The following is a 27,444-nucleotide window of genomic DNA, read 5'->3' on the forward strand; positions in this document are numbered from 1 at the left end:
ATCTGAACTGCTGTTCGGCCCGTAAGCACAGACAACAGTCAGAACTGGTCCCCCCACCCGTAGGCGGAAGGAGGCTACCCTCTCGTTCACCGGGGTGAACACCAACGTACAGGTGCCCAGATGGGGGGCAACAAGTATGCCCTCTCCAGCCCGGCGCCTCTCACCGTGAGCAACTCTAGAGTGGAAGTACGTCCAGCCCCTCTCAAGGAGACTGGTTCCAGAACCAGAGCCATGTGTCGAGGTGAGGCCGACCAGCTCTGGTTCTGGTTTAAAAAACTTTTTAATTAAATAACTAATTTTTCTCTTGTGAACATTAAAAGTTATTTACCAAACATAAACGTTTATTTGCACACATCAGACATATTTTATTGTGATTTTAGGCCCTGCCCACGACTCGTGAGAATCACAAGCAAAACTTTGAGTCACAAACAAAACCTTAGAATATTAAGAAAAGATTTCTGACATGCACAAATAGTTGATTCCTCTGATCGGTAATCTGTTCTCTCTCTCCTCGTTGAGCTGTTGAGTTTGTTTTGCAAAAAAAAAAATACTTCATGAGACAAATTAGTGATTTAAATGTTTAAAAAAGTTTTTTAAGCAAAACTCAGTAGGCTTTTCTCATGGTGACATACATTAAAAATTAAATTTTCGCTTTTTTTTTTCTGCAGTTCCACATTAAAGTTTGATGCAGCTCTGCTTTCCTGAATGGACCATCTTCATCTCCACTGCAAGTGTAGCAAACAGGCAGCTCTTTTATAGATTACAGTCCACTAAAAGGTTGCATTGTGCCCTTGTTTACATTTTTAATAGTGTAATTATGTAAAGACAAAATATGTCTGCTGGTCCAGCTCTGATTTACATATCTTGCTAAATTGCGGGTTTGAATATTGCAATACTTTCCTATAACAAAATAGACCTGCAGAAAGAAATTACTAATAAAATATCTTACATATGCATAGTTGTATGCTCTATGTAGAGATTCTACTTAGCTTTGAATGTATATCTCACAATTTTGTAATTTATCATTGTTTATTAAACTTTGAACGGTGAGAAGCTTTGTTAATATTCTGTCCTAAAATATGGTTGGATGAGCCCTTTTTTTGAGCACCTGCCCCTTTAGTGGTCTCTGCATGGCCCTGAGTAAAGTACAGATACACGAAAAGTGTACTGAAGTACAGTAACGAAGTACTTGTACTTCGTTACTTCCCACCACTGCTTAAATAGCAAATTTTTACAAGAACAATGTTCGAGAATATTGTCTACTAGCATAAGCTAAGGTTAATGTTAGCCACAAAGCTTAAGTAAAACTCACCTTCGTGTCAGTGAATGTATAACAAGGCGTACATCTTAAAACCTTTCTCCAGCTTACTTGTTGTGGCTTCGGATCGATGTACAAACCTTGACCAAGTCCTGCAAGCACCTAGTATAAAATTATATTTTTATTGGAACGGAAACAATCGAGCCGCTTTTCCCCGAACGCGGAAGGTGAGGTGCAGAGTCCAGAGTACCTTTCTGCCCCTATGTGGGCTACCCAATCATAGAAACAGATGGAAGAAGGTCGACCAATCAGAGAGGCCGGATTACGAAAGATGAAAGTTTGAATTTGAGAGTTTTGAACTCGCCAAGAAAAAACCGAAAGGAGGAAGAACGGGATAACTTACAACCATGGCAGAAGTACTTTAAAAAGCAATTATTAACGTTGTTACTTGCATTCAAAGACCGGTTGTTAACGTAAAAGCTCTCTTTCTCCCTGTGTCTTTCTCTCCCCTCGCCACCCACCCCCGAAGTCAGCGCAAAGCGGAGCGGAGAAGGGTGGCAGGTGCTCAGTTGTGGGAGACACTTTGGTTCAGACGGTCTCCTCGAAGCTCAAATAAGGGCGCCGACTTCCACCGAGACGGAGGAAAAACCGCCTGAAGCTTGCTTCAGTTAGGAAGAGAATTCCAGTGAGTACAAACTGAATAATTAAGATATATTTGAAGTGGCGTAGTTTTTTCGGAAGCCGCTGAAGACTGGGACGGAAAAAAGCGAAGCAGGCTGAACCGGCGTCGCAGCAGCAGCTTTTACGTTTAGACCTACTAGTTGTATTTACATCTATTTATTTTTTGAAATCAGTGTACCTTTTCAGTGGGACCCCTTTCCCCGACCTAAACAAGTTGCAGTGTTTTTTTTTTAAACCCCCCAGTTCAATGCGAGCTGCTGGCGCATCACGGAGCGACAAGTGAAATACGAGAAGGAGTCCCTCCTCTGGAAGAGCGGATATAATTTACTACTGGTGTTAAAGTTGAGAGGGAAAAGAGCAAAGTGGTACCCGAGATTAAAAGGAGGCACAGAATCAATTTTTTTTCAACCCAAATCCAGAGTTATTCACAGACTCTATTAGTAGATGTATATATATTTTTATGAGGAGATCACAGATGGGTAGTTTTCGTGTTTGATCGCATCGCTGTCAGTTAATGATCCTCAGGACAATAAATCCCCAGCGAAAGGCATTAAAACAAGCGCGGATTGAGGTTTGTTGCAGAGAATAAGCCGATAAACACACTCGAACGCATTCATTTTTCTGCTCATCAATCCAAATAAAAAGGAGGCATCGTGGGTCTCACAAGCTCTCTACATCGCAGTGAGAGATTATGGTTTTGTAAAACCTGCCTTTTTTGATCGCTTGGATCGGGTTACTCGCTGAAAGGCTTGACAGTGGGGTGTCGGGGGGGACTCCTGGATCTTCTCCCCTGATCTGCGCTGCCAGCTTGTGGAGTACCGAAACACCGAGGCTCTTCTACCGCAGCACACCGCGCAGGGCAGTAAGAGCTGCTGGAGCAAACCGGACTTTCTCCACCGCTTTTACGCGTGAGGATGAACCAGGGAGGTACCCGTCAGAGATCCCGGAATGGGAATCTGCCTCTTTTCCTGATGATCCTTCTCGCCTGCAGCTGCCACATGTTGCACGACCAAGGTAAGAGAGCCGTTTTTAATTTATCTGAAATCATTCGAGGGAAAGTAAATACACAACGACTTTTTGTTAAGCAAAAAATATATTAGAAAGCATCTACTGACAAACGCATTACTAACCATGGGTTTGTCAGCATGGTTAGCAATGGGTTTGTTTTTCTAGTTGAGGGATAATGAACCCTCAACTAGAAAAACACAATGATTCATCAAAGCCAGTCTGGCAATTTGGAAAAGTATTTAGAGACTTTGCGTTTCTTTTCTATTTAACTCCAGATATTTGCATAACAGGTGAATGGGTATTAACAGCTATTACTGTAATCCATAGAAGCAAGGGTGTAACTTTGTGCTGCAAGTTGGTGGGAACATGTGTTGAGGAAGATGCCTTTTAGTTCTAAGAATACAACCAGACAGGGGCAGATCTAGAAAAATATTTATGGGGTGGCAAGAGGGGGGCAGGGATTTTTTCAGGGGTGGCAGTATATATTGTTTTTAACTTGCATTGTTTCAAAATGAGCTTCACGTAGCCCGGAGGCTTAAATACAAGTTCTTAATATAGTATAGCTAATTATTTTTACGTCTTTTATACTCCTGCTAATTGATATGCATTACTAGACATTACAGCGCCTATTGGTCGCTATGTGATTCATTATGTCCAGAAAACCATTTTATCCCAATACAGGACAAGGAGAAATCTGTCACGAAAATATTAGTAGCGCCATCATTTGTTATTAGATATACTTAAAATAAAGATTAGAAAGCTGATGTTTGATCAATTTTCCATGATACAAATCTATAAACAGTTTAGTTTCTGTTAGTTCTGTTAAGATGCAAGAAGGGGCGAATTTCTATTTATATTGGTCATTCATTTTATTTTAAATATGCTGTAGGAGCCGTAGTTTGACGACTGTTATAAATATCACCACGTCACGGGATTAGCTCCGTCTTTGTCACTTGTTTTTAGGAATTGCAGCGGCTGCAGTGCGCCACAATAAAGGTACAATAAAGCTGATAAACAGGTGAAGAACCAAACTAGATAGAACCACTTCTGACTGTTTGCCAAGCCAAACATCCAATTCCACCAAGTCACTACTATGGCACTGGGGTCATGTTTCTTGACACAGGTAAAAGAAGGTTCAATGTCCAAACTTATTGATTGTTCTTGGTGATTTATTTTCCTCTTTCACCAAACAATTACAGAGATCAAACTTTCATTTGTTCTCATGCTACCTCTCTTAAAAACCATTGGCCCCAAACCCAAATGCCTGCTGGTCCTTCACCAGGCCCCTGCAGAAAGTGGACTGATCCAGATTACTTCCTGTCTAAATTTAGAAAATAAGAAAATAAATAAAACAAAAAATAAAATCAACAATTATCAATCTACAAATAAACTCTGTAAATAATACAAAAAAATAGAAATTTAAGAATGAAGTAACAAAATTCAAATGGATAAAGAAATAAAGAAAAAATGGCTCCAACAACTTCTATTCCGCCTTTTCTCGCGCTGTATGTCGGTACTACACACGACCCATTGCCATGGCAACCGACAACGGCTCAACGAGGAGAGAGAGCAGAGATTACCGATCAGAGGAATCAACTCCAAAGAGCAAACATTTCCCACACAAAAAAGTAGCAAAAACACTAAAACAGAACATCCAGCCCGTTACATTATGTTGTCAGGCTTACTGTCTATATTGTGATTATTAATGAGTTTTCGCCTGAGCACAGCGGCGTTGATTAGCTGATTTAAACAGCTGCTCTTGGTGGGCGGGTTGACTTGTTTTAGTGCTAACAGAACCAAAACACACCGAACTGCACAGCACATCCTAAGGTTATCAAAGTCAATAGCAGACCAGCAACAGTTAGGCAAGTATAACTGACCCACTGCTCACTTGTTCAATCTTTTCTTTAAATTAAAACGCTTTCCTCACCTGTGAAATCTGAAGCCCTTATTACCATCATCTATGTTTGAATTAACTGCTCAACATTGGTCCATTATTCTGATTCTTTGCATGATTGTAGTAGTTTCCTGACCACCGATATTCCTGACTCAATAGACAACAATAGCGCATGTGTGACTTACGATAAATCACGGAATGTCCAGTCCAGTAATGTATATATCCATCAATGCTGCTGGCGCTCTGTCCTTCTCTCGTACTTCCCGCTACTTAGAGTGGGTGTAAGGTTACATTGTGTTGCATTCAATGCTATCGGAAAAAAGAGTTTCATGCGCTTAATGTCTGATTTGCCATAATTATTTATTGAATTCATTGTCGCTAGCTGGGGTGGCAACAGGGGTGGCAAGGTTCTCGTTTGGGGTGGCAACTGCCACCCCATTCCACCCCAGTAGATCCGGCCCTGCAGCCAGAACTTACCATACAGTGTTATTCAATAAATTAAGATGCATGTCCTGATAAGACTTGTCAGATTAATAGTATCTTTTGAAAATTAAATCTTTTAGCATCTATTAAAACATACTAAGAGATATAAAGATGTTAAAACATTGGTTGTCTACTTATTTTATGTAATTTTCTGTAAGATTCTAATTTATGGAATGAGTCTATATATTTGCTCAATGCTTGCTTACAGTTAAACAATTTCAAAATTCACAAATATTTTCTGTTAAGAATTATCACAACAATATAGTTGCCTTTTACTACCTGATTTTACAGAGTGCTCAAAAAAATTGAGCACTTTATACAAGAAAGGATAGTTGGGTAGTAGAGTGACCGTCGATCGCCCATTAGCAGCTACAGCTAGTGATATGAACCTGCGTACGCCATTACTATGCATTGTTTGATGTCCACTAAACCAGACTGTCCCAATGCAGGATGAACAGGAATCTGTCACAAAAATGGTTGTAGCCCCCATATTTCTTATCCAGTTTCTATACATTTTGGCTTAAATTAAAGTTGAGAAAGGTGTCAATGTTTGGATATGTAAAATATCTATATCTCTCAAGTAGAGATGTGCCGATCAGGTTTTTTCCTGCCGATACCGATCACCCATGAGGGCCGATCACCGATACCGATCACATAATTATTATTATTATTATTTTTAATCATAAACACTACCGGTTACCAGTGGTGTGAAGTAACGAAGTACAAGTACTCGGTAACTTTACTTAAGTAGATTTAATAATGGATACTTTCTGCTTTTACTCCACTACATTTTACAGTAAGTATCTGTACTTTCTACTTCTCTACATTTCTAGAAAACTGTCGCGTTACTCGTTACATCCAAGGCTCGTTGAGATTTTTTTCCGTTAAAATGTGAAGTTCAGGGACGTAAGGAGGTGCTGTAAAATCCGAGCAATAACGTGACTTACGTGTCTGTTGTCACCCATCGCCTCCCCCTTTACTCGCACGCGGAGCTCCAAGAAATGTGCAGTGGTTTTCTCTGAGCGTGAGAAGATGTCTGTCTAATCGATAATAGCTGCATAAATCAATGTGGCAACATGTAAAATCAGCATCGCTTCGCTTTCTCACAGACGGCGGGACTTCGTCCAAGTTTTAGCGTCACTTGGAAGGAAAGCTTAAAGAAAGGTAAGCGCTGTGGACGTGATGCTAGCAAAGCTAGCTGTATAGAGACACATATGTTGCATCCGCGATGAAAAAAAGTTGTCACTGATGCGCTGAATTACTGTGTGTTGACTGAGGTGTCGCATGGGACAACGATGTGACCAAAGTCTGCAATGTAGTGATATGACATTCAGGAACGATCCGATTCTTCTGGACGGATCTTTACTAAGTCCTAAAGGACTGAAGCCTCACTGAGAGCCGCTATTTGTTCTTGTGTACACTGCAGTAGCTATATATATATATATATATATATATATATATATATATATATATATATATATATATATATATATTACCTATAAACAGTTTGGTTTCTGTCAGTTTTGTCAATATACCAGTGGTGGTTGATTAGCCAATTTGAACACCTGCTTTACTGATAATCTGTCAGAAAGTAGATGTTTGGGTTGCCTTATTTGAAACATACTGATCTGCACAGCACGGGTTCATATTATGGTTGTCAAAGTCAAGCTATAGCATTAGACTACTAATCTACTTGACACTTTATATTTTTTTTAAATGAAAACATTTTACTGACCAGTGAAATGTGATTCCCTTAGATATTATCTTGACCATTAATAGAAAAACATTGCGCCCCTGTTTCAGATTCTTGGATTGATTGTGTCATTTTCCCGACCACTTATATTCCAGACTCAATGCAAAGCAACAGCGCATGTGGCGCACTGCCGCGCACTGTAAGTCACATAATAAAGGAAAAAAGGTGGAAATATTGGTGAGGACAGTCCCTGTTAGGCCACGGTTGGTGAGGACATGTCCACACCATTACATTGTCACATTAAATCAAAAAGCTTTAAGCTGTTTTTGGGAAAGTTTATGTGATTGACCAGAACAAAATAGTGCATAATTGTGATTCTTAACCCTCATGATTTTTGTTGTAGTCACAGCTACAGAAATGTGTCTGCTTTGCAAAAATAGAGGCTTAGAATTTTTCTAGTTCTAATGCACAAAATATCTCTGAGTCAGGGTAGGTGAGGGGTGAAAATAATAATTTTTATGTTTTGCCACAGCTTCCTAATTGGATTCAGGACTGGGACATTTCAAACACAACAATATGCTTCGATGGAAACTGTCCCACTGTAGTGCCAACTGCCTGTTCAGGGTTCCTGTTTTGTTGAAAGGAGAATCTCAGCAGCAGGAAATATTTTGAAGCCTCAGACAGGTTTTCTTCCCAACGTCTCTGGATAGCTCTCTGGTTCTTGCTAAAGAAAATCATCCCCATAGCATGATTCTTGCATTACCATGTTTCACAATGGATCGTGTGAGTTCATTGGTTTCTGCCACACAAAAATGTTGGCCAATCTTCTCTCTAATCTAACAATATTTAAATTTAATTTGATTTATTGTGTTTGTTTCTCAAATAAAATTCCCCAAAATTTTACTAATGTTTGTTTAGAATGTGACAAAATCAGAATGAATACTGTTTTAAGACACCCAATATGAGTGGATCTGTGCAAGGGTGCCTCCAAAAGTTGTGTGACAGCTGAAATTTTTGCTAAATTTAGCAATAAAGTTGCTGAGTTGGCAACTTAGAAAAAAAATATCGACTTGGTGATTCATCAATTCAACCCCAGTAAGCTGCTATGTGGAAGACATTTTGGTCAAATGAAGAGAAAATGCATTATCTCTTAAGATTTTTTTAAGAATGGTGCTGAAGAAATTGGCTTTATTGATATATTAGTTCATGTTTTTGAGTTCCAGCAAAATTACCATCATCTTAAAATAGATCCCGACCCAAATAGGCTATATTTCATCATTTGAAAGTAGGGTTACACTGATATTTTCTTAAATTTGAGAGATGGGTAAATGGCTGATACTTGGATGTGAAGTGGCTCTTATCCATTGATCTTTTACCTTGGCAAATATCTAAATATCAGGCACACTTTGCTCTGCTGTGAGAGTCTGACTGACAGATCTGGCCACCATATCCTGTCTGCCCATTCAATGTTAACAATAGTTGCCACACAGTTACCAACCCAGCAATTTTCCTGTTATATTTAGGAAGATTTCAGTAAAAAAAAAAAATTAAACATGGGTAGGGAAACATAAACTAAAGTCTATTAAAAAAAATATTAGATGCAATTCATCAAAGCAAATTTATAGAGGCAGCCAGCGCCCCCACTCACCTATTTGGTGCCCCCTGGGTCTGAAAACAGTGTCTAGACTCTGGCAGGCCTGCTCTTAATCAGCAACCTGCTTAACTACAGCAGCTGATTTGGCAGCAGAGTTTACAAATGCACAAACGATTAAACACATGCAGACACAACATATTAACATAAGCTGCCCTCTATTCTGGTTCAGCTGACCAGAATAGGCAAGTGTTAGTATTAGTATGCGAGGCCTGTGGCTGCAGGTTGTGGCAGCTGTTGAATATGACTACAGAGGAGAAGTCTGATATGATGAGATACTGATTTCTCACCAAAGCTGGAAATACTGAGTTTCCATGCTTCATCGGTGTGCATTCTCTTCTTTTTTTCCTTGTAGCTCTGGTTCAGGGGAAGCTGTGCTGCTGAATGCAGGGCAGCATGTTTCTGTGTATGTGTGCACGCTCCTCACAGGACTGTGTCAAAACAAAAGCACAGAAAAGGTCAGACTGGGTGTCGACACGCAAGCCTTTCTGTGGGTCACAGATGGCACAGTGGGAGGAAAGGGGGAAGCTGAGACTTTTTGGAAAAAGTGGATGGGGGGTTTGGTGGGTCTCAGGAATGTCTGTGTGAAAGAGAAGCGGGGGTGTTCTGTTTTGGGAGATGTGGAAAAAATATGTCCTGCTTAAGTGAGACTGGGGAGGACTAGCAGGGACGGAGTGGTAGTGAAAGGTGGGAATGCGGTGCACCATGGCTGTCACTCAGAAAGCTGTGCCTGCAGTTTAATCGATGATGATGATTATATGACAATTCAGTGTGTGTCAAAACTTGCTCCCTTACCTCTCCTTCTTCCTCTTGTTGCACAGTTTGCTTTTCCCCCATCCCTCACTTCTTTTTCCTGTGGCTGCAGAGTCAGCTCTTTCAATTCTCCCATTAATGTCAAGGTCTCACCACCAGACCCAAATCGACAACCCTCTGGCTCCTCCACACACACTTTCCCACCCTTAAATCCCCCCAGCTCCTCCCAGCTGTCTTGGCTGAAGGGGTTGTGGTTTGGGATGTGGGTGAGGGGGGTTGAACTGAAAATGAGTGAACTAAATTTGGGACAAGGCTGGGCTGATGGGAGGGGAGGAAGTTGGACTATCGATTTGGTAAGCATTGCCAAGTGACCAGTCGAAGCCTGTAGATTTTCCAGGTTCCGACCCCTCCATCTCACATTTATTAGGACATTTGGTTTTAGGAGAGGAAATATAAAATTCATGAGGCAAGGTTGAGCCTCCTGATCCTATCACCTCCCTCTGCCTCCCCCTTTCTCACAATTAATCGATGTCAACACCCCTCCTCAGAAATTCGAAGGATTATATGAGCCAACTCGTCGTCTCTGGGAGCACATTTAAATAAGCTCATCGATCTTTCATTTTAGAGTTAAGTGACGGCAGCATTTTGCTGTCTCTTTGCTGCCTCTTTTCCTAGTCTCTACCACTTATCTGCTCACCTCTCCACCCTCTTCCTTCGTTATTCATAACTTACCCCTCTGCCCCTCTGCCCCCTCCACCTCCAACACTGCCTCTCTGTCACAGAGTGGGTTCTGCTCCACAGCTGTTCAACTTATTCACATCTCCAGAAAAGATTCAGACTGCACCTAAATCTGGTCTTTGGTGTGAGTCGGAGAATAGGTCATTGTTGGTGATATTTTTGACACAAATGACATTGTGCATATTCAACATTACGAAGAGATTTTGTATAAAATCCAGTGACATCTTTAATAGTGCAGATGATGGATGAAAAGCTACAGTGGCTTGGAAAAGTTTCATACACCTTAAAGTCATCCATAGTTTGTTATATTACACCCTTCAGTGTATTTTTATGGAGTTGTACATGATCTACCAACACAAAGTAGTTCATGGTTTTGAAGTTGAGGGATGATATGAAGTTTTACAGTTTTTTGCACATCTAAACGGAATATTTTTCTCATTAATTTTTGCAAAAATAATTCATAGAGATAGCATGAAGCACATAATGTTAACAATAATCTTCAACAATTTCCATAGATACTCAATTGAATTTAGTACTGGGCATTGACTGGTCCATTCTTGCACGTCAGCATACTTCAATGTAAAACAGTGTTTCTCAATCTTTTTTGGGCCAGCGCCCCCTATCCATTATTCAGGTCCCTTACCGCCCCCCGTCAAAGAATTTGCAGGCTACTTTGCACTGAATATATTTTATTATTAATATTACTATCACTGTTGTTGTTTGATTTTTATGGTTGTTTCTGGCGTTATCATCAAAAATAATTTCCCAGAGTACAAAAAAAGCAATGCGAATAGAAATTATTTTTACAGGCGTCTAAGAAAAATGCAATGAATGGACATTCATCTTAAAATTGGTAGGCCTATCAACATTGTGATAGGCCAAGTGTGAAAAAAATATTCTTGTTCTGTGCAATTTTCTAGTTGTTAAATATTACACAAAATTACCAGAAAAAAGATGTACAACAATGACAGTTTAAACTTTGAACTATTTGCAAAAAGATTGAGCTCTGCAACATTAAAACGTGAACAGAACTCCAACTATGTCAATCATAACTCTTCTCTCCAATGTTTCTGTGAGTTTCTGGTGGTGCAGCTCTGTGCTGCCTTCAGGAGAATGGGACATCAGAGTATCATTCATAAATTTTCACCCACATGGCATTTATTGTGTAAAACCAGAGCATTCAGTGGAAAAACAAAAGTTCCAGATCCTTTTAATGCCATACAAATATGGGACAGGAACATGGATTAAATCTTTATAGAGGCCTGCCTATTGATTTATAGATTAATAGTTCGTTGCTCTGTTCTATGTCACGGTTCTCCTGTTACAGAGTTTTGTTCAATGTGGGCATCATTTTTTTTTTTTTTTACCCCATAAGGTGCTGAGCGGTCGGGAAGCGCGTATTGATGGAGAAAAGCAGACTGACGTAAACCTTTTAGCTCTGGTATTCTGATGATTAAAATTTAAAAGTGCTGTGGTGCTACCGTTTCATACCAGATCACCCAGATTCACAATTAATATGATTAATTTTGTAATTGAGAGGGTTCCATTTTTTTGTTTTATAATTTCTATGAAAAAATAATAATAAATTGCGGAGGGCCCCCTGTTGGTCAGGGGCCCTTGGAATTGTCATAACTTTTCTCCCCTAAACGGCGCCCCTGCCAAAGGTGTCAATAAAAATGTATCATTCAATACAGCTCTTACTGTAGATATTTTTCATAATAAAAGTAAATTCAGAGGTACAGGATTCTTATTGAAGTTTTTAATGGTTATTTGGAGTAACCCTGTCTTTCAGAGAAATGCCGACCTTCTCTGTTGATCTTTCACTGTGTGATTAGATTTGATATGAGCCATGCCATTCGCTTGGCTAAGTCTGAGCTTGGTGTTGATATGGCTGGACATACTTAGGTGAATTGAGGTCACCCAAAAGGGCCCTTGGATGGTTGGATCTGAATGCTGAGAAAGTCTTTGTGCTTAATGTCAAGACTAGGGTTGCCACCCGTCCCGTAAAATACGGAATCGTCCCGTATTTGGCTGTTAAATGTTGCATCCCATATTGAACCGATATGGGACGCGTTTTGTTCCATATTTCTTTAAATGTCCGATAGACATGCCTATCACACACATATCAACACAAAGTGTAACAATACTGACCAAAATAAAACACAGGAAATATTAAGGTCAGCTAAATTCTCGTTGCAGGAGCTACACAGAACCCCAAGAACGCTACAGACCGGCGGTGTTGTCACGGTTGCCTAGAGACGGACAATACACAGCTGCAGTGAGCTGCTGTCAACTCGGGTCTTTTTAAAACATCCTCTGCCCGATTCTCCACCGTTCTTAGAAGTAAAACCTCTTGTAAAGATACAGACGTGAGAAGGAAGGCGCAAATCCCAGACTGAATAATGTTAGTGAGGATCAACACAGGCAATTAAAAAAATTAAATGTGGACAACATGGCACAGTGTGATACCAGACAGAATAAATCAGGAGAGGAACACAGCAGACCCTTATATGGTAACATTTTGCTATGATTGAGTTTCTTATTGTGCTTTTAGTAGACTATATTGGTTTGATTATTTGCTTATTTAATGTATAATAATATCAGCCAAAATGATACAAATGATCATTTAAAGAACAAATCATACATTAGATTAACAGTAAATGCATTAATATTTCCTGCTTTAAAAGGTTTTGTTAATGCTTTCTGTATGTTTTATTTTGAAATGTTTATATATTTTATGAATTCATTGTTCAGTGGTCATTCATGCAGCAGACACAGACCTGCAGCCCAGGAGTGGTTCTAGATGGGGGTTAAAGGCATACAAAAGAAATTACTACATAAATGTATTATGTTAATACTCAGTGGTGGATTTTTTTAACCTTCACAATTTTACTTTAACAATGAATTAAAAATTATAGCGCTGCACTTTTAGCTGGTATATAGGATCACGCTTTCCATCTTCCAGGGATCTGCAACTTGTATCTCTGGAGACGCAAGTGACTCTGTGGCTCACTTATTATATCAAATGATGAAATATTGCTCTGTTTTTTTTTTTTTTTGTTTAATTCTTTTTCAAGTGCTGCCATGGAAAAACACTGACTACCCTGGCTCTGGCTTCTAGAACCAGCCTCCAAACCTAACTCCTTATTTATATAAATATTTTGGTAATATTCTGTAAAATACCAGAATGTTCACATAACTTTTATACTTTATACTTTTAGCTGTCTGAGGGTACATTTTGAATATTAAATCAGGTGTTATGATCAGTTACTCAGTACTTTGGTAGTTTACCAAATACTTTTTAAACTTGGGGTCCAGTGGGTAAAGTTTGTGTGGTAACCTTTATGCATGAATAATTGCTCTGTGGATAATTTTTTAAAGACAAAAAACACTTCCATAAAATAATGTCTGTCACTGCAGCGGACGTCCCACTACATGAGAGTAGGCGTCCCTTATTTTGATTTCTGACAGGTGGCAATCCTAGTCAAAATCCAATCAAAGAGACTAGCCCACACTGTTATACGCACACAAACACAAGTCTTCTCTCATCAGTGTCAAACAGTAAAAGCAGTTTAAACTAGCTTAACTGTCCTGTTATGACTACAGGGTAAAATGGAAAGCATACAGCACAACCTTTTCATGAATTCCAGCTTTCTAGGCTTCCAAAAAGTGACACTCAGATGACTCTTATATGTCTGGACCTTGGACTTCTTTTTCTTGCATCTTCTGACATTTTTATTTTCTAGACATGTATGCTACCAGCAGAAAGACTGAAGCATACACCATGATTAACCCCAAATTATTCATGTACCTGGAAGATTTAGATTTAAAGTTTTGTTGACGTAATCAATAAGTATGTTTTTAATGGGAAATGAATAGGTGTCTCCCAAAAGATTGTCTTCATGTTATATAACGCTAATAATGATACGGTATAATTTAAATAATGTTGTAAATACATTTTATTTCATATATATATATATATATATATATATATATATATATATATATATATATATATATAATAGAGATGTGCCGATTAGGTTTTTTCCTGCCGATTCCGATCACTCATGAGGGCCGAACACGGCCGATCACCGATACGCAGCTGAAAGACTTAAATAATTTTGCCGGTTATTTGTTTAGCTTTCTGACCATCATGCTAATCCAGGTGAGTGTTTGTGGCTGTGCGCTACTTTACCTGCTATCTGATCGCTCCATATGTCTTTTTTTTTTATTTTTTTTTTTACTGCTGTGAGCATCGATATAGCCAAACTCTGTCAAGTATGGCATTGTTTTTATGTCGTATTAGATTCGTCATATTGATGCATTTTGACGTGCTTCAACCCCGACCCCGAGGTAATTTTCCGCCACAACAAGCAAACGTCCCCATTCACTCAGTGCGTTATAGTTCCACACGAGATCGCTTGGGATTTGTTGCTGCGCGCTTGTGCAGTGCAAAGGAAAGAGGAGACCAGCTGCACAGGCAGGCTGCGAAATGAGATGCAGGTGATCGGTTTGTGTGATCAGCAACAAGAGACCGTGATCGGTGATCATCGATCATACACTTTTTCGCGGAAATCGGCCGAGTATGATCGGTGGCCGATCGATCGGCACATCTCTAATATATATATATATATTTGCTGCTGGTACACCTGAATTTTGGTGCTTTAGGATATTTCTATTCTAATATCCTTTATGGGAGTATGTACCTTTGAGTCAGTTGTATTTTGTTATATCTGTTTATCTTTCTGTGGTGTGCCACTGAGCACCTCCATTTGCCTGTTAATGGAGGCAAATCTACTACTGTTGAACAGTTTAGGAAATAGTACCACAGGGAGACAAAAAAAGGATTATTCTATACTAAAATACGTTAAGTTTCCAAAGAAACATGGATGTTGTGCATATAAAACATTTTTTACATTGTGAACAATAATCTGGTCCATGCAGATGTATTCAGTTGCAACTCTGTACAATTTATGTCCACAGGGTAATATTTTCAGGCTAATATATATTATTTCCATTATCGATGAACAACAGCACCTGGGTAGGTTGCACTGGTTTGTTTCGTTGTTTCACTATTTAGTATCCAAATAAGCCATCATTTGATTTAACATTTTCCTGCTTAATTTGTACAACAGATTGCTGGTAATTTTGAACTTTGCCACTGAGAAGCATATCTTGACTGAGGAGGCCTATCACTGCCCTCTCAAGGTATAGAAATGTGCAATTTATGAAAATTTTAATTTCTTTTACTACTTTACGAGTCAACCAATGACAACTCCGGCTCTTTTCACTGCACTTTCTATAAAAGACCTGAGTTTTAGGCAGTTTCCCAAGATGGCTGTCACAAAAGCCACATCCATGAGGTAACAAACATCTCAACAAAAGGTGTGTGTGTTACACACTCGAGAAATAAATTTAGAGAAAAAAACATTGCTTCTCAACAGACTGAGTGGAAAATCATCATAATTAACAAAAGTAAAGGCATTCAAACATCCACCTGTGGGTACATTTTGTATACAATATGCTTCACTTAGTGATACATTTCTGAAATAAATTGTCTGTGTTCAGAGTCTATTTTTTGTAAAAAAAAAAAAAACAACAACATTCAAACAAAACAAAACATAAAAAAACAACAACAAATATTCCTTCAAACACCACGCATATTTATAATTTTCTTTAATGCCCTACATATTGCACATAATCAATCTTCTACTGTCTTTTACTTTACACATTTTTACAATTTTAGTCTTGTGTGTATTTGGGTGCTTTTTCTGAATAACTGTTGTGTTTTCAATGATTTACATTGTTGTGCCACAGTGGGGAATTATGGATGAATGCAGCACCGTTTCCACACGCTCCAGGCTAAGTGGGCGTGCCTTCACTTCCCTGCTCCCTGCAGCTTTCTCCATGCTGCGCTCACTGTTTTGGAACAAGGCATATTCACAAAGCAGAAAAGATTATTATTATTTTTTACCCTTTTATTACTGATTGTTAGTGGAGCCAACTGACACCGAAGAGTCAGACCATTAAACATGTTTATGAGTTCCACAAACTGAGAAGAATATGGACAGAACCGGCTTAGCAAAGCATTTTGCACTGGCTTGTATTGAGAATTTCACAGAGACAGGTGAAAAAATGTAATTAATATAATTGACTTTGTTACCTGTTTACTGTGTATACCCTGTAAATGTGAACTAGTTGGAGGCAACTAAGTATATTCAATAATCAGAAGATGACAGATTATATAATTTGACCTAATTTTTTTGGGCTAAATATAGCCTAATTCAAAAGCTTCTGCTAATCAGGTTTTTATAAGGTTGTACATAAAACCCATGAGTTATTCCAGTCTGAATGTTTTTGTATTTCTTGTCAGTTAGGAACTGGGCAAGAAGAGAAATAAACAAATGGACAGTGTGATTACAGAGTCTAACATCTGGTTGCAGACTGAATGGAGAAAAGCTAACACAGCAGGTTTCAGACCCATTGCTGTGTGATGGCGTAGTTACTTTTAAAAAGTAACTTTAATCGGATTACTGATTACTTCTTGAAAAAGTAGCTTAGATCAGTGTTTTTCAACTTTTTTGAGCCAGGGTACATTGTTTTAATTGAAAAAATCACAAGGCACACCACCAACCAAAAATGTAAACAAAGCTCAGTGTTTTTCAACCTTTTTTGAGCTAAGGTACATTGTTTTAATTGAAAAAATCACAAGGCACACCACCAACCAAAAATGTAAACAAAGATACTTTGTTTAGATAGCTGCCTATATTACATATGTAGTCATTCTTATCAAAGTGTCTTGAATAAAAATCAAATAAACACAAAAATGTATTTTTATCACATTTTACATTTCTTATTTCAAATTGCACTTAACATGTCCACTTCAAAAATACACCTGAACAGTGCCATAACACTGTGGTGTTAAATTTAAAAAAGTTGTAGAAAATTTCAAAGTGTTTTACAAACTAATCCACAAGCATTCTTGTAGCCAGAATACAGAAAATAATTTTCATTCTGAAAGAAGCAATATTTGGGAAAGATTTCACTTCATATTCACTGTTACAATATGAAGAGTTGCATGTACAAAATGTCAATATCTGTATATTTTACCCACCTGGTGTGAAACCTGTGCATGTTTGGATGAAAACAGCTGATTTCCTGGCAGAAATTAAAGAAAGACAAAGCTCTTCCTCAAAAGCTCTCAGTCTCTCTCTCTGTGAAGTGAGCTTGAGAAGCTCACTTCACACAGATATGTTGTGGGAAATGGACCCATATTTTTTCCAACTACTGCTGAGCTTCACTGTCTTTTCCATCACTGTCACCACAGTTTTGCTATATACAATGCTCTCACCGCTACCTGTAACATTCATGCATCACTAATTCTCGTTTTAATGTAAAATGCTCTGCACCTACTGCCATCTAGTGGTAAGAACATTACATGATTACGCCGCTAGTCACTGCTACAGCAGAGACACTCGAAGATGGCATCATTTGCAGATAAATCATTTTCAAAAAATCTTTTAAAACCAATTACCGTATTTTTCGGAATATAGAGCGCACCATACTAGCACCTTCAATTTGTTTTGAAAAAAAACAACAAAAAAAACTGGAAGCTGCTCTCGGTTTTCCATAAAGACCCAGCAGAGTGCTGCGCCCTAATAAATCTGCTGGATATATTAAGGATGCAGTTCTCCGTCTCCAAAGCCGAACCATGGTTTCATTCACACCGAGCTTAAGTGTAGCGGCTCCATTTCCCTCCTGTAGTGCCAGATCGACAGCCCTCAACTTAAAACCTGAATGATATGAGTTTGAAAACATTTCTCTGTCGTGCCAGCTGCTAGCATGTGGTTGTTCTAAATGGAAATTAGCGCGTTCTTTGATTTACAATTTTGACTTCTAATGATTCACTTCCTGCTAGAGAGCCCCCTGGTGGTTGAAAAAAAATCCACCGAAAAGCTGCACGGGGCTACAATCCGCATGGTTCGAAGCTTAGGAAAAAAGTAGCAGCTCATAGTCTGGAAAATACGGCACCGTAGGTGAAATTGAATAATTTCCACAGCACACCTGACGATCACTCACGGCACTCACTAGTTACAGCCCTGCATTCAGGGATGGAAATTAAAAATGTTCTGCCACTGTTTTTTTTACTGAGAAGAAGTTTACCATACATATGTATGTATACTGATTAATTTAATATAAAGCATGGATACGTTAACAGAGGTGTAATCAATAAGTTCACTTGAATTAATTATTAACAGCAAGCTTTAACTACACAACTCTAACATTCTTGCAATCATTTCCTATGTTGAACATTTCCACATTTGGCACACTGGACGAAAAGTGGGATTTTTGACCTTGTATTCTGATGCGAACACAGCTAGTCAGCGACAGATATCGACAGCAATCGACAGTCTACATTTTCACTCACGGGAGTCAAAATCTATTGAAAAAATATTGTAGCAAATATATAATTTTCTCAAAAATACATAAGTAAATAAGTTAAAATTATTCTCAACCAACCATTATACAGTCGGGAATCAACGCAGTGACTGTACATAATACATACCAGCTTCATGACTTCGTCCTCATATCCGTCCTCCGTCCGCCATTTTGTAGATCTCTACTGCTTTCCACACTCAGCCTTGCTGTACTGCGTTATAACAAAATAAATAAAATAATGGGAAGATCAGTTTTCCTTACAAATACGTGAGTGCTCACTATTCACTAAATGTGAAATCACAACTTACTGAATTTCTCTTCGTCCTGGTGGACTCCGTAAGAGCTCCTCGGCACCGTGGTCTGAGGTCTGGCTGGTAAGGCTTGGCCATTTTTCAGGTCTGAAAAAATCAAAGAAGATGCGAGTATTTTTAAGAGTCAGATCACGTGTAATAGAGATTACAATGCAAAATTTCACCCTACACTTGTTTCAGCATTAAGAAAACGACAGACCGCTTTCTGTAAGAAACAAACAAAGCAACTCTCCTCGCTCCACGTGCTTGCTATTCATAAAAGCTTTCTTACCGTGAGTTCAGTCTTGTTGGATTGCCGCGGTGTCATCTGTTGTTTTCCGCCGGAACATTGCTTAATATCAAAACGATACTGAAAAGGTAATCAGTGAAATAGGACTTTTTCCACCATTTTACACAACGCACGGGCATTTTCGTTCATGTTGGGTTTTGCAGTAGCACCCGTTAATGTGGGTGCAAATCTTCCTCTGGAGTTTAATGGCGGATGCTTGACCGACTATGAAAGCGCATTACTGCCATCAACTGGACTGGAGTGTTAAATGAAAGTTGACAGAAAAAAATGCATTCTAAAAGTTATTTTTTCAAAAGTTACGTGACAATATATTTTATTTTTGTTATAATTAATTGCCAAAATGTTTTTAAATGTATAGATGTTTATTTACTCAATTCTACTTTGAGCTGTCTCCTTTTTAGTTTATACAGAATATAATGATTCATCATCCGTGAGTTATATTTAGTGCTTAACTAACAAAACTTTACATTTTTATACTCTATCAGAAGGTATCACATACTTTCAACCATTTTGTTCTTCAATTTAAACTTGAGAGTTAAGCAACTGAATACTGAAAAATCTGCATTTTCTTAAGTCCTGTATTGTGATGTGGAATGGTGTCACTACCACTCCAATATGACTCTGGGTCTTTAAAGCAATCAGTGAACATTACCATTAGTTTGAATATTATTCACAAAAATACTTTATGTACAATGAACCACTCTGGAACATGTTTATTATTATTTTTGATTAAATTGTGCAATTGGGGTGCTTGAGCACCTGCCCTTTTTGCCCTCTACGATCACAAGACTGCATCTTCCTCCACCTTCCTCGATCCAGATTAAGGACCATGGGAGATCGGGCATTCGCTGTGGCTGCCCCCCGTCTCTGCAACTCTCTCCCGGATTATTTGAGAGCTCCACAACAACTGGATGACTTCAAAAGAGGCTTAAAGACTTTTTTATTTAAGCAAACCTACTCTGCCTCCACATGATTTTTATGATGTTGATTTTATCTATGATTTTAGTTGCACTGTGTAGCACTTTTTTTCTAATGAAAAGTGCGGTACAAATTAAATTTATTATTATTATTTTGTTCTTTGCCCCAAAGTGCCCTTTTGGTCCATTTTTATTTTATTGTATTTTTTTTGTATTATTTTTTAAGCCCTCTTCTGACACATAACATACAATTATTTTTATAATTTTTTGTACAACATAATAAGCCCTCCGGTCACTTTGTTACCTTTGACCTTTTGCCCGTGACGCATGACGCAGTTGCCTCTTGCGCAGTGCGATAAGGCGGCTAACTGGAGCTAAACGTAGCGAATGTTCCAGATTACAGAACAGTTTTTGGTGAATAAAAAAAAAACGTTTTTGGTGAATAAAGTGGAGTAGACTTGTTACTTGTCAGATGACAGAAAACGTTGAACGTATCGTTTCTGCTTCAGCACGGAGTCGCGGTTTAAGCAGAGAGGTAATGAAATACAACAGACACTGACAGGCATCTGCCTTTCTCTGATGAACTACTGAGCGGGAGGAGACAGCCAGGTGAGGAAAAACTGTTCTTATCTACCGATTCAGTATTTTTATCATACAGACATTAGGCTTTTGTTGGTGTGCTATTAGCTAGCTGCTAGCTAACGACTTTGCTAGCAAAGCTAGATAACTAAAAAGCTTCTTCCCTGTATCTTTAATGATAGCAGTCATTCTTCAGTATCGCTTATGCAATAGGGGCACATCGCCCGTCCAAAACCGATCATCTCCATAATAGATACATGTCCAATCTTCTAATTTCCTTTGCTACATAATGTACATTTCATTTATTCTGGCGTTAGGTAAATGTATCTTGAAGGAGAACACTTAAATAAAAGTCCAACAAGGATATTCATTTAGAATTAAAAATAACTCACCCTGAATTACCATGATAGATACTGTATAATGAATGTAATAAAAGTGACATTAATGAAGGGGAAAAAAAACTCTATCCAGACTTTAAATTTAGGGTCTGGTTCGCAGAGTATGAAGTCAAATTTGTTTTCCCAATTATTCAATGGGGGAGAAAAACTAACCTCAGTTAAGTAAAATAAAATTGTAATTAAAACTTTTGGAATTGTAATGATTTCTTTTTTAAAAAACAAATCGTTATGTTTAAAAAACTTTTTAAAATTAAATAACTAATTTTTGTCTTGTGAACTTAAAGTTATTTGCCCAACAAAACTTTTATTTGCACACATCAGAAATCTTTTGTTGCGATTTTAGGCCCTGCTCAAGACGTCATATGAGAATCACAAGCAAAACTGGCTTAAATATTAATTAAAGAATATTAAGAAAATATTTCTGACATGCAAAATAAGTTTGTTTTGCAAAAAAAATGCACTTCATGAGACGAATGTGATTTAAATGTTTAAAAAAGTTTTTTTAAGCAAAACTCAGTAGGCTTTTCTCATGGTGACATGCATTAACAATTCAATTTTTGCTTTTGTTTTTTTACTTTTTTCTGCAGTTCCATGTTAAAGTTTGATGCAGCTCTGCTTTCCTGAATGGACCGTCTTCATCTCCACTGCAGCAAACAGGCAGCTCTTTTTTTTATAGATTACAGTCCACTAAAAGGTTGCATTGTGCCCTTATTTATATTTTTAATAATGTCATTCTGTAAAGACAAAATATGTCTGGTGGTCTAGCTCTGATTTACATATCTTGCTAAATTGCGGGTTTGAATATTGCAATACTTTCCTATAACAAAATAGACCTGCAGAAAGAAATTACTAATAAAATGTCTTGCATAGGCATAGTGTTATGCTCTATATGGAGATGTTCGTTATCTTAGATTGTATATCTCACATTTTTGTAGTTTATCATTGTTTATTAAACTCTGAAAGCCGAGTGGCTTTGTTAATATTCTGTCCTAGAATGCAGTTAGATGTGCCCTTTTTTTTTAGCACCTGCCCCTTTAGTGGTCTCTGCACGTGTAGTGGTTATAAAACTATAACCACTAAATGCGACGCTTCTGCTCCTCCATTACAACACTGGAAACGAGAGGAGTAACATCGTGTCCGTGTTTTCATTATTCCCCTTTACAGGTAAAGCAACTTACATTTAAGATGTGACTTTAAAGCTACTTAGTATGTTTGTTAAATGAACAGGGAGCGTTGTGGTGGCTGTAATAATTAGTTTTTTTGAAAGAGCTACTGAACTCACCTTAGCTTCCTGGCTAGTAGCGTTCTGTGTGTGCTAGCTGTGTTATGTGTGTGCTAGGTTTCTTTTACTGTGCCAGCATATGTGACAGTGTAATGTCTAAAACTGTTTTGAAACATTACAACACTGGAAACGAGAGCAGTAACATCGTGTCCGTGTTTTCATTATTCCCCTTTACAGGGGCGTAACATTTTGGAGGCACCGCTGGGATTGAGTGAGACGAAGTTTGACTTCTGTTAGGACCAGACGTCTCCAGCTGTCATTCAGCTCCCCTTTAATTTAGTTACCCAGGCAGACAACATCTACTGGACAACTGTCAGGCAGTCTGAGTTTCTACTACCAAGGGCAAAAGCAATCTGAGGTGAACCTAAGGTGCCAGGAGTGCCGCAACCAAGGTTTAGCAAACAAATTACTGCTACAACAGAACACTGATCAGCTATGGAAAAGAAGATGGAGTCAACGGAGGTAGAGGCATTACAGTTGGAGATAATTGGACTTTTGTGCACATTGCCTGCAGAAAGCCTAAAAGAACTGTGTGATTTTCTCACCATTGCCGGGTCAAAATTTGAACATGTGACAGGAAAGAACAGGACATCACTCATCTTAATAATTAGTAATCATCTACAGAGTGATGAGTTCCAGGTGTTGGAGGATTTGGGAATGTCAGAGCTTCTCTGCTTTAAAGACAAAATAACTGAGCTCCAAGCTGAGGCTACAAGATAGCGCAGTAAAGGAATTTAAAGTAGTACGACACGAACAGCAGAATGAATATGATGAAATACTGGGCAGTACGTCCACAGAAACCAGACCTTCTCAGTCTCATGTGCCATCCTAAACTAGACATACTCACGAGGAGGATGTACATAAAGTTCAGACTGCCATGGCCAGCCTTGGAATTCCAGCTTCAGCTCTACGTCAGGCCCCTGCTGTATGGCACAAAGAATTCAAAATATCTGGACAAATTGGAGACCCAGGATAAAAAGATCACCTCACGTTTTCCAGTCTCGCACGACAAATTGAGCATGGTCTCCTCAAAGGCTTTCCAGAGACTGAGATTGTTGATGCTGGCATAAGGGCCATTGTCCCAGGGATGCAGTTGCGGAGTTACCTAGTGGGAAAAAATGACCTTACACTTCCCACCCTGAGAAGAATACTGCACTGCCATTATCAGGAAAAAAGTGCAACAGAATTATATAAACAGCTGTCATCAGAAGCACAGAGCATTAAAGAGACTCCTCAGAGTTTTCTCATCCGCACTCTAGACCTGCGACAGAAGATTCTGTTTGCATCACAAGAGTCAGACTCAGGCTTACGTTATGATCCAGTGCTGGTGCAGAACATGTTTCTCCATACAGTTATGACCGGTTTGCTGAATGATAACATAAAACGTGACCTTCAGCCATCTCTAGAGCAAGCTGGTGTTTCTAATGAACTTTTATTTGAAAAACTAAATATTGCATGTGCCTATGAAAGTGAGAGGCAGGACAAGAAAAAAATTCACGCACCACAGCAATCGGTGACTATTCACTCTGCTCAGTCTGACCACACCACCACTGAGAAGGACAAAATAAGCCAGTCAAGTCACAGTAAGAGTCAAACAAATATTCTTTCAGAACTGCAGGAGATGAAAGCAAACATGACCCTGCTTAAAGATCTGAAAGCTGAAGTGTCTTCTATTAAAGAGTCTATGCAGCAGCCTTCTTATCGGCAGAGGCAGCACCCAAACCCAGCATCAGGACCAGATTGGACACCAGCTCAATCAGTGCCAGCTTACAACAACCCATCACTAACACACAAGCCTGCAGTACAACATGGTTTCCATCAAGCTCCCGTGCAATACAGCTACTTGCAACCCCCTCCAACACATCACAACTATTTATCACCACTCCCAGGACAACATGATCATCTTCCACCCAACCAGAGATATGGAAATCAACGTCCCCTCTCCACAACTTCACCACGGCCCAGGAGGAGGTGCTACGCCTGCCAGCAGAAAAATTTGGAGGACTGCATTCACTGCTTCAGGTGTGGCAGCAGTGAACACTTCTCAGCTGGCTGCAGGATGAGGAGATCAGGCCAATTCAGAGGGAGTGCTTTAAACGAGCAAGGGTTACCCCAGCGGGGCAGGGAGTGACCATGTCATCAGCAGTGCCCCAACGCTGTGCACACTGTGGCGCAAGTGGGTCAGCAATCCAAGGTCAGCAAATTAGAGTATTGTGGGACTCTGGCTCACAAGAGACTGTAGTAAGTGAACAGTGGAAAGCAGAACACCTGCCACATGTGATTTTGAAAGACATTTCTGAGATCATTGAAAACAGTGACACTTTGAATCTCATTGCAGCCAATGGCCAAGACATGCCGTATTTGGGATGGATAGAAGTCGCGTTCAAACTGGCTGCAGATGGAGTCCCAACAACAGAACTTGTTCCCACACTAGTAATTAAAGGCAATAGTCTTGCTCGTCCTATTATTGGTTCAAATGTCATTGGCCTGATAGTGGATACTGAACTGCAGCAAAGCAAAGACACCAATAAACAGCAGTTAATCAAAGCTGTCCAAGCAGCTTTTTCTGACTTTGAAATGGATGACACTGAAGTGTTTGTGGCTAGAGTTGCTGCTGAACAGCAATTCCTGGAGTATAATGTCAAAACCATCAGAGGACAAGTAAATGTCCCAAAACAAACATCAGTAAAAGTAGAATGCCGTGTTATGACACCCCCTTTACAGGAGGAGACAACTCTGATCTTTGAACCTAGTGTCAACCCACAGTGGTCAGAAGGTCTAGAGTTCACTGACACCCTCATAAAACTGAAGAAAGGTACAAAATCATTCATGATTGTGGATGTGCAAAACCCAACAGACCATGACGTAGTACTCTCTGGGAGGACTGTTATTGGGACAGCACAGCTAATCCAAGCAGTTTACCCGACGACAATCTCTGAACAGTCCTGCTCCACGTCCCCTTTAACAGTAGCTAGTGGAGGTGAGGAAACAACAAACCTCTGATTGTGACTGGGACCCCCCAGTTGATTTGGACCATCTCAGTCCCCCTGAAAGAGATCTGGTTAAACAGATGTTAAGAGAGGAGTCAGGCTCCTTTTCCTGTTCCGATGATGATGATATTGGGTGCATCGAGAATCTGCGACTGTCCATCTCACTGAAAGACACAGAACCTGTGGCTAAAACTTACCTTTCAGTTCCAAAACCATTATACTAAGAAATGAAGAGCTACCTACATGATCTGATCACACAAGGTTGGGTGCGCAAATCAAATTCCCCCTATTCTTCCCCAGTGGTGTGTGTTCGAAAAAAAGATGGAAGCTTACGCCTTTGTATCGACTACCGTGAGTTGAACCATAAGACTGTACCAGACCGCCAGCCCATTCCCAGGGTACAGGACATTATGGATGGCCTCGGAGGCAACTCATGGTTTTCGCTGTTGGATCAAGGTAAGGCTTACCATCAAGGGTATATGGCAGAACACAGTCAGCCCCTCACTGCCTTTGTGACCCCCTGGGGTTTATATGAATGGATTTGCATACCATTTGGGTTAATGAACGCACAAGCTGCTTTCCAGCGGTGCATGGAAGAATGTCTCGAGGGGCTCAGAGATGAAATTTGCATTCCATACCTTGATGACATTCTTGTCTTTAGTAAGTCATTCGAAAGCCACGTTGAACATGTCAGAACTGTTCTTAGACGATTGAGAGCGCATGGCATAAAGTTGAAGCCAGCCAAATGTGAAATGTTTCGGCATGAGGTTCGAGCCATTATGGGCCTTCTGAGTTATTATTGTCAGAATATTCGAGACTTTTCTCAAATTGCTGCCCCTCTTTATGATCTCATGAGAGCTCCTGCAGATTCAAAACAAAGTGATAAACATGTTACAAGACAGAGACAGAATAAAAGAAAAACTGGGACCCCTTCCAACTTTCCCATTGTGTGGACAGAAAAACATCAGCACTTGCTTGAGGAACTGTTAGACCACCTGGTGGAACCACCAATCCTCGCCTTTCCTGATTTTAGTAAACCCTTTGTACTACACATGTACTACACACGCTTCCAATCTGGGCCTGGGGGGACAGTTTTGTATCAGGAACAGGAAGGAAAAATGCGTGTTGCCTCGCGAACACTCACCAAATCTGAAAAAAACTACTATTTCCACTCTGGAAAATTGGAATTCCTTGCCTTAAAATGGGCTGTCTGTGAAAAATTTTCAGACTATTTGATTGGCTCGTCATGCACTGTCTATACAGACAACAATCCACTCACTTATGTCTTGTCTACAGCTAAGCTGAATGCAACCGGGTGTCGGTGGGTTGCTGAATTAGCGGATTTTCACCTTACCATCCAATACCGACCAGGGAAAGAAAACATCGATGCCGACTGTCTGTCAAGGCTGCCAGTGGATATTAACACCATGATGGAACATTGTACTGAGGAAATGTCATCTCGTTCAGTTCAAGCAGTTGTACAGTCAGTTGAGGACCCAGGTTCCCATGCAGTATGGTCCATGGCACTCTCTGCTCAGTGCAAAGAAAATCAGCACTTCACACCAATCACCTCTTTCACTGGAAGAGATTTGTCAAGCCCAAAGGGAAGATAAAAATATTGCCCCAGTGATTGAATATTGTCAGTTAAATAAGAAACCTGACAGAAAACAGCTAAAATCCTTCAGCACAGAGAGTAAAAGACTACTATGTGAATGGGAAAAACTAACTTTGGATGATGACGGCATCCTGCGTCGAAAGACAGCCAGACGGACACAACAGACAGACTAACTAATATTGTTACAACCCAGCCTTTTGAGTTGGTTTCTCTCGATTTCCTGCATGTTGACAAGTCAGCTGGCGGATATGAGTACATACTGGTCATCATTGATCATTTTTCAAGATTCGCCCAGGCTTATGCCACAACATCCAAGTCAGCAAAGACTGTGGCTGATAAACTTTTTAATGATTATGCATTAAAATTTGGATTCCCCCTACGTATTCATCATGATCAAGGTGGTGAATTCGAAAACCAACTCATGTCACAACTAAAAAGAACCTCTGGAGTTTTGGGCTCGCG

At 39.4% G+C, this 27,444-nt stretch overlaps 1 protein-coding gene across 2 annotated transcripts in view; it reads left to right on the plus strand.

The window, feature by feature from the left end:
• The first annotated feature begins 1,630 nt into the window (after positions 1 to 1,630).
• Positions 1,631 to 27,444, plus strand: part of LOC103462363 (protein sidekick-1) — a 592,150-nt gene continuing 566,336 nt past the window's right edge. The window contains exon 1 of one of the 2 annotated variants that reach the window (XM_081607811.1): positions 1,631 to 2,953. In XM_081607811.1, the coding sequence (XP_081463937.1) occupies positions 2,854 to 2,953 (100 nt within the window). In that variant the 5' untranslated portion in view covers positions 1,631 to 2,853. The remainder of the gene's footprint in view (positions 2,954 to 27,444) is intronic. The other variant, XM_017305213.2, reaches the window with a different exon arrangement.

Source organism: Poecilia reticulata, chromosome 1 (genome assembly GCF_904066995.2).
Source record: "Poecilia reticulata chromosome 1, P_reticulata-male-v2, whole genome shotgun sequence".
In the NCBI taxonomy this organism is placed as follows: domain Eukaryota; kingdom Metazoa; phylum Chordata; class Actinopteri; order Cyprinodontiformes; family Poeciliidae; genus Poecilia; species Poecilia reticulata.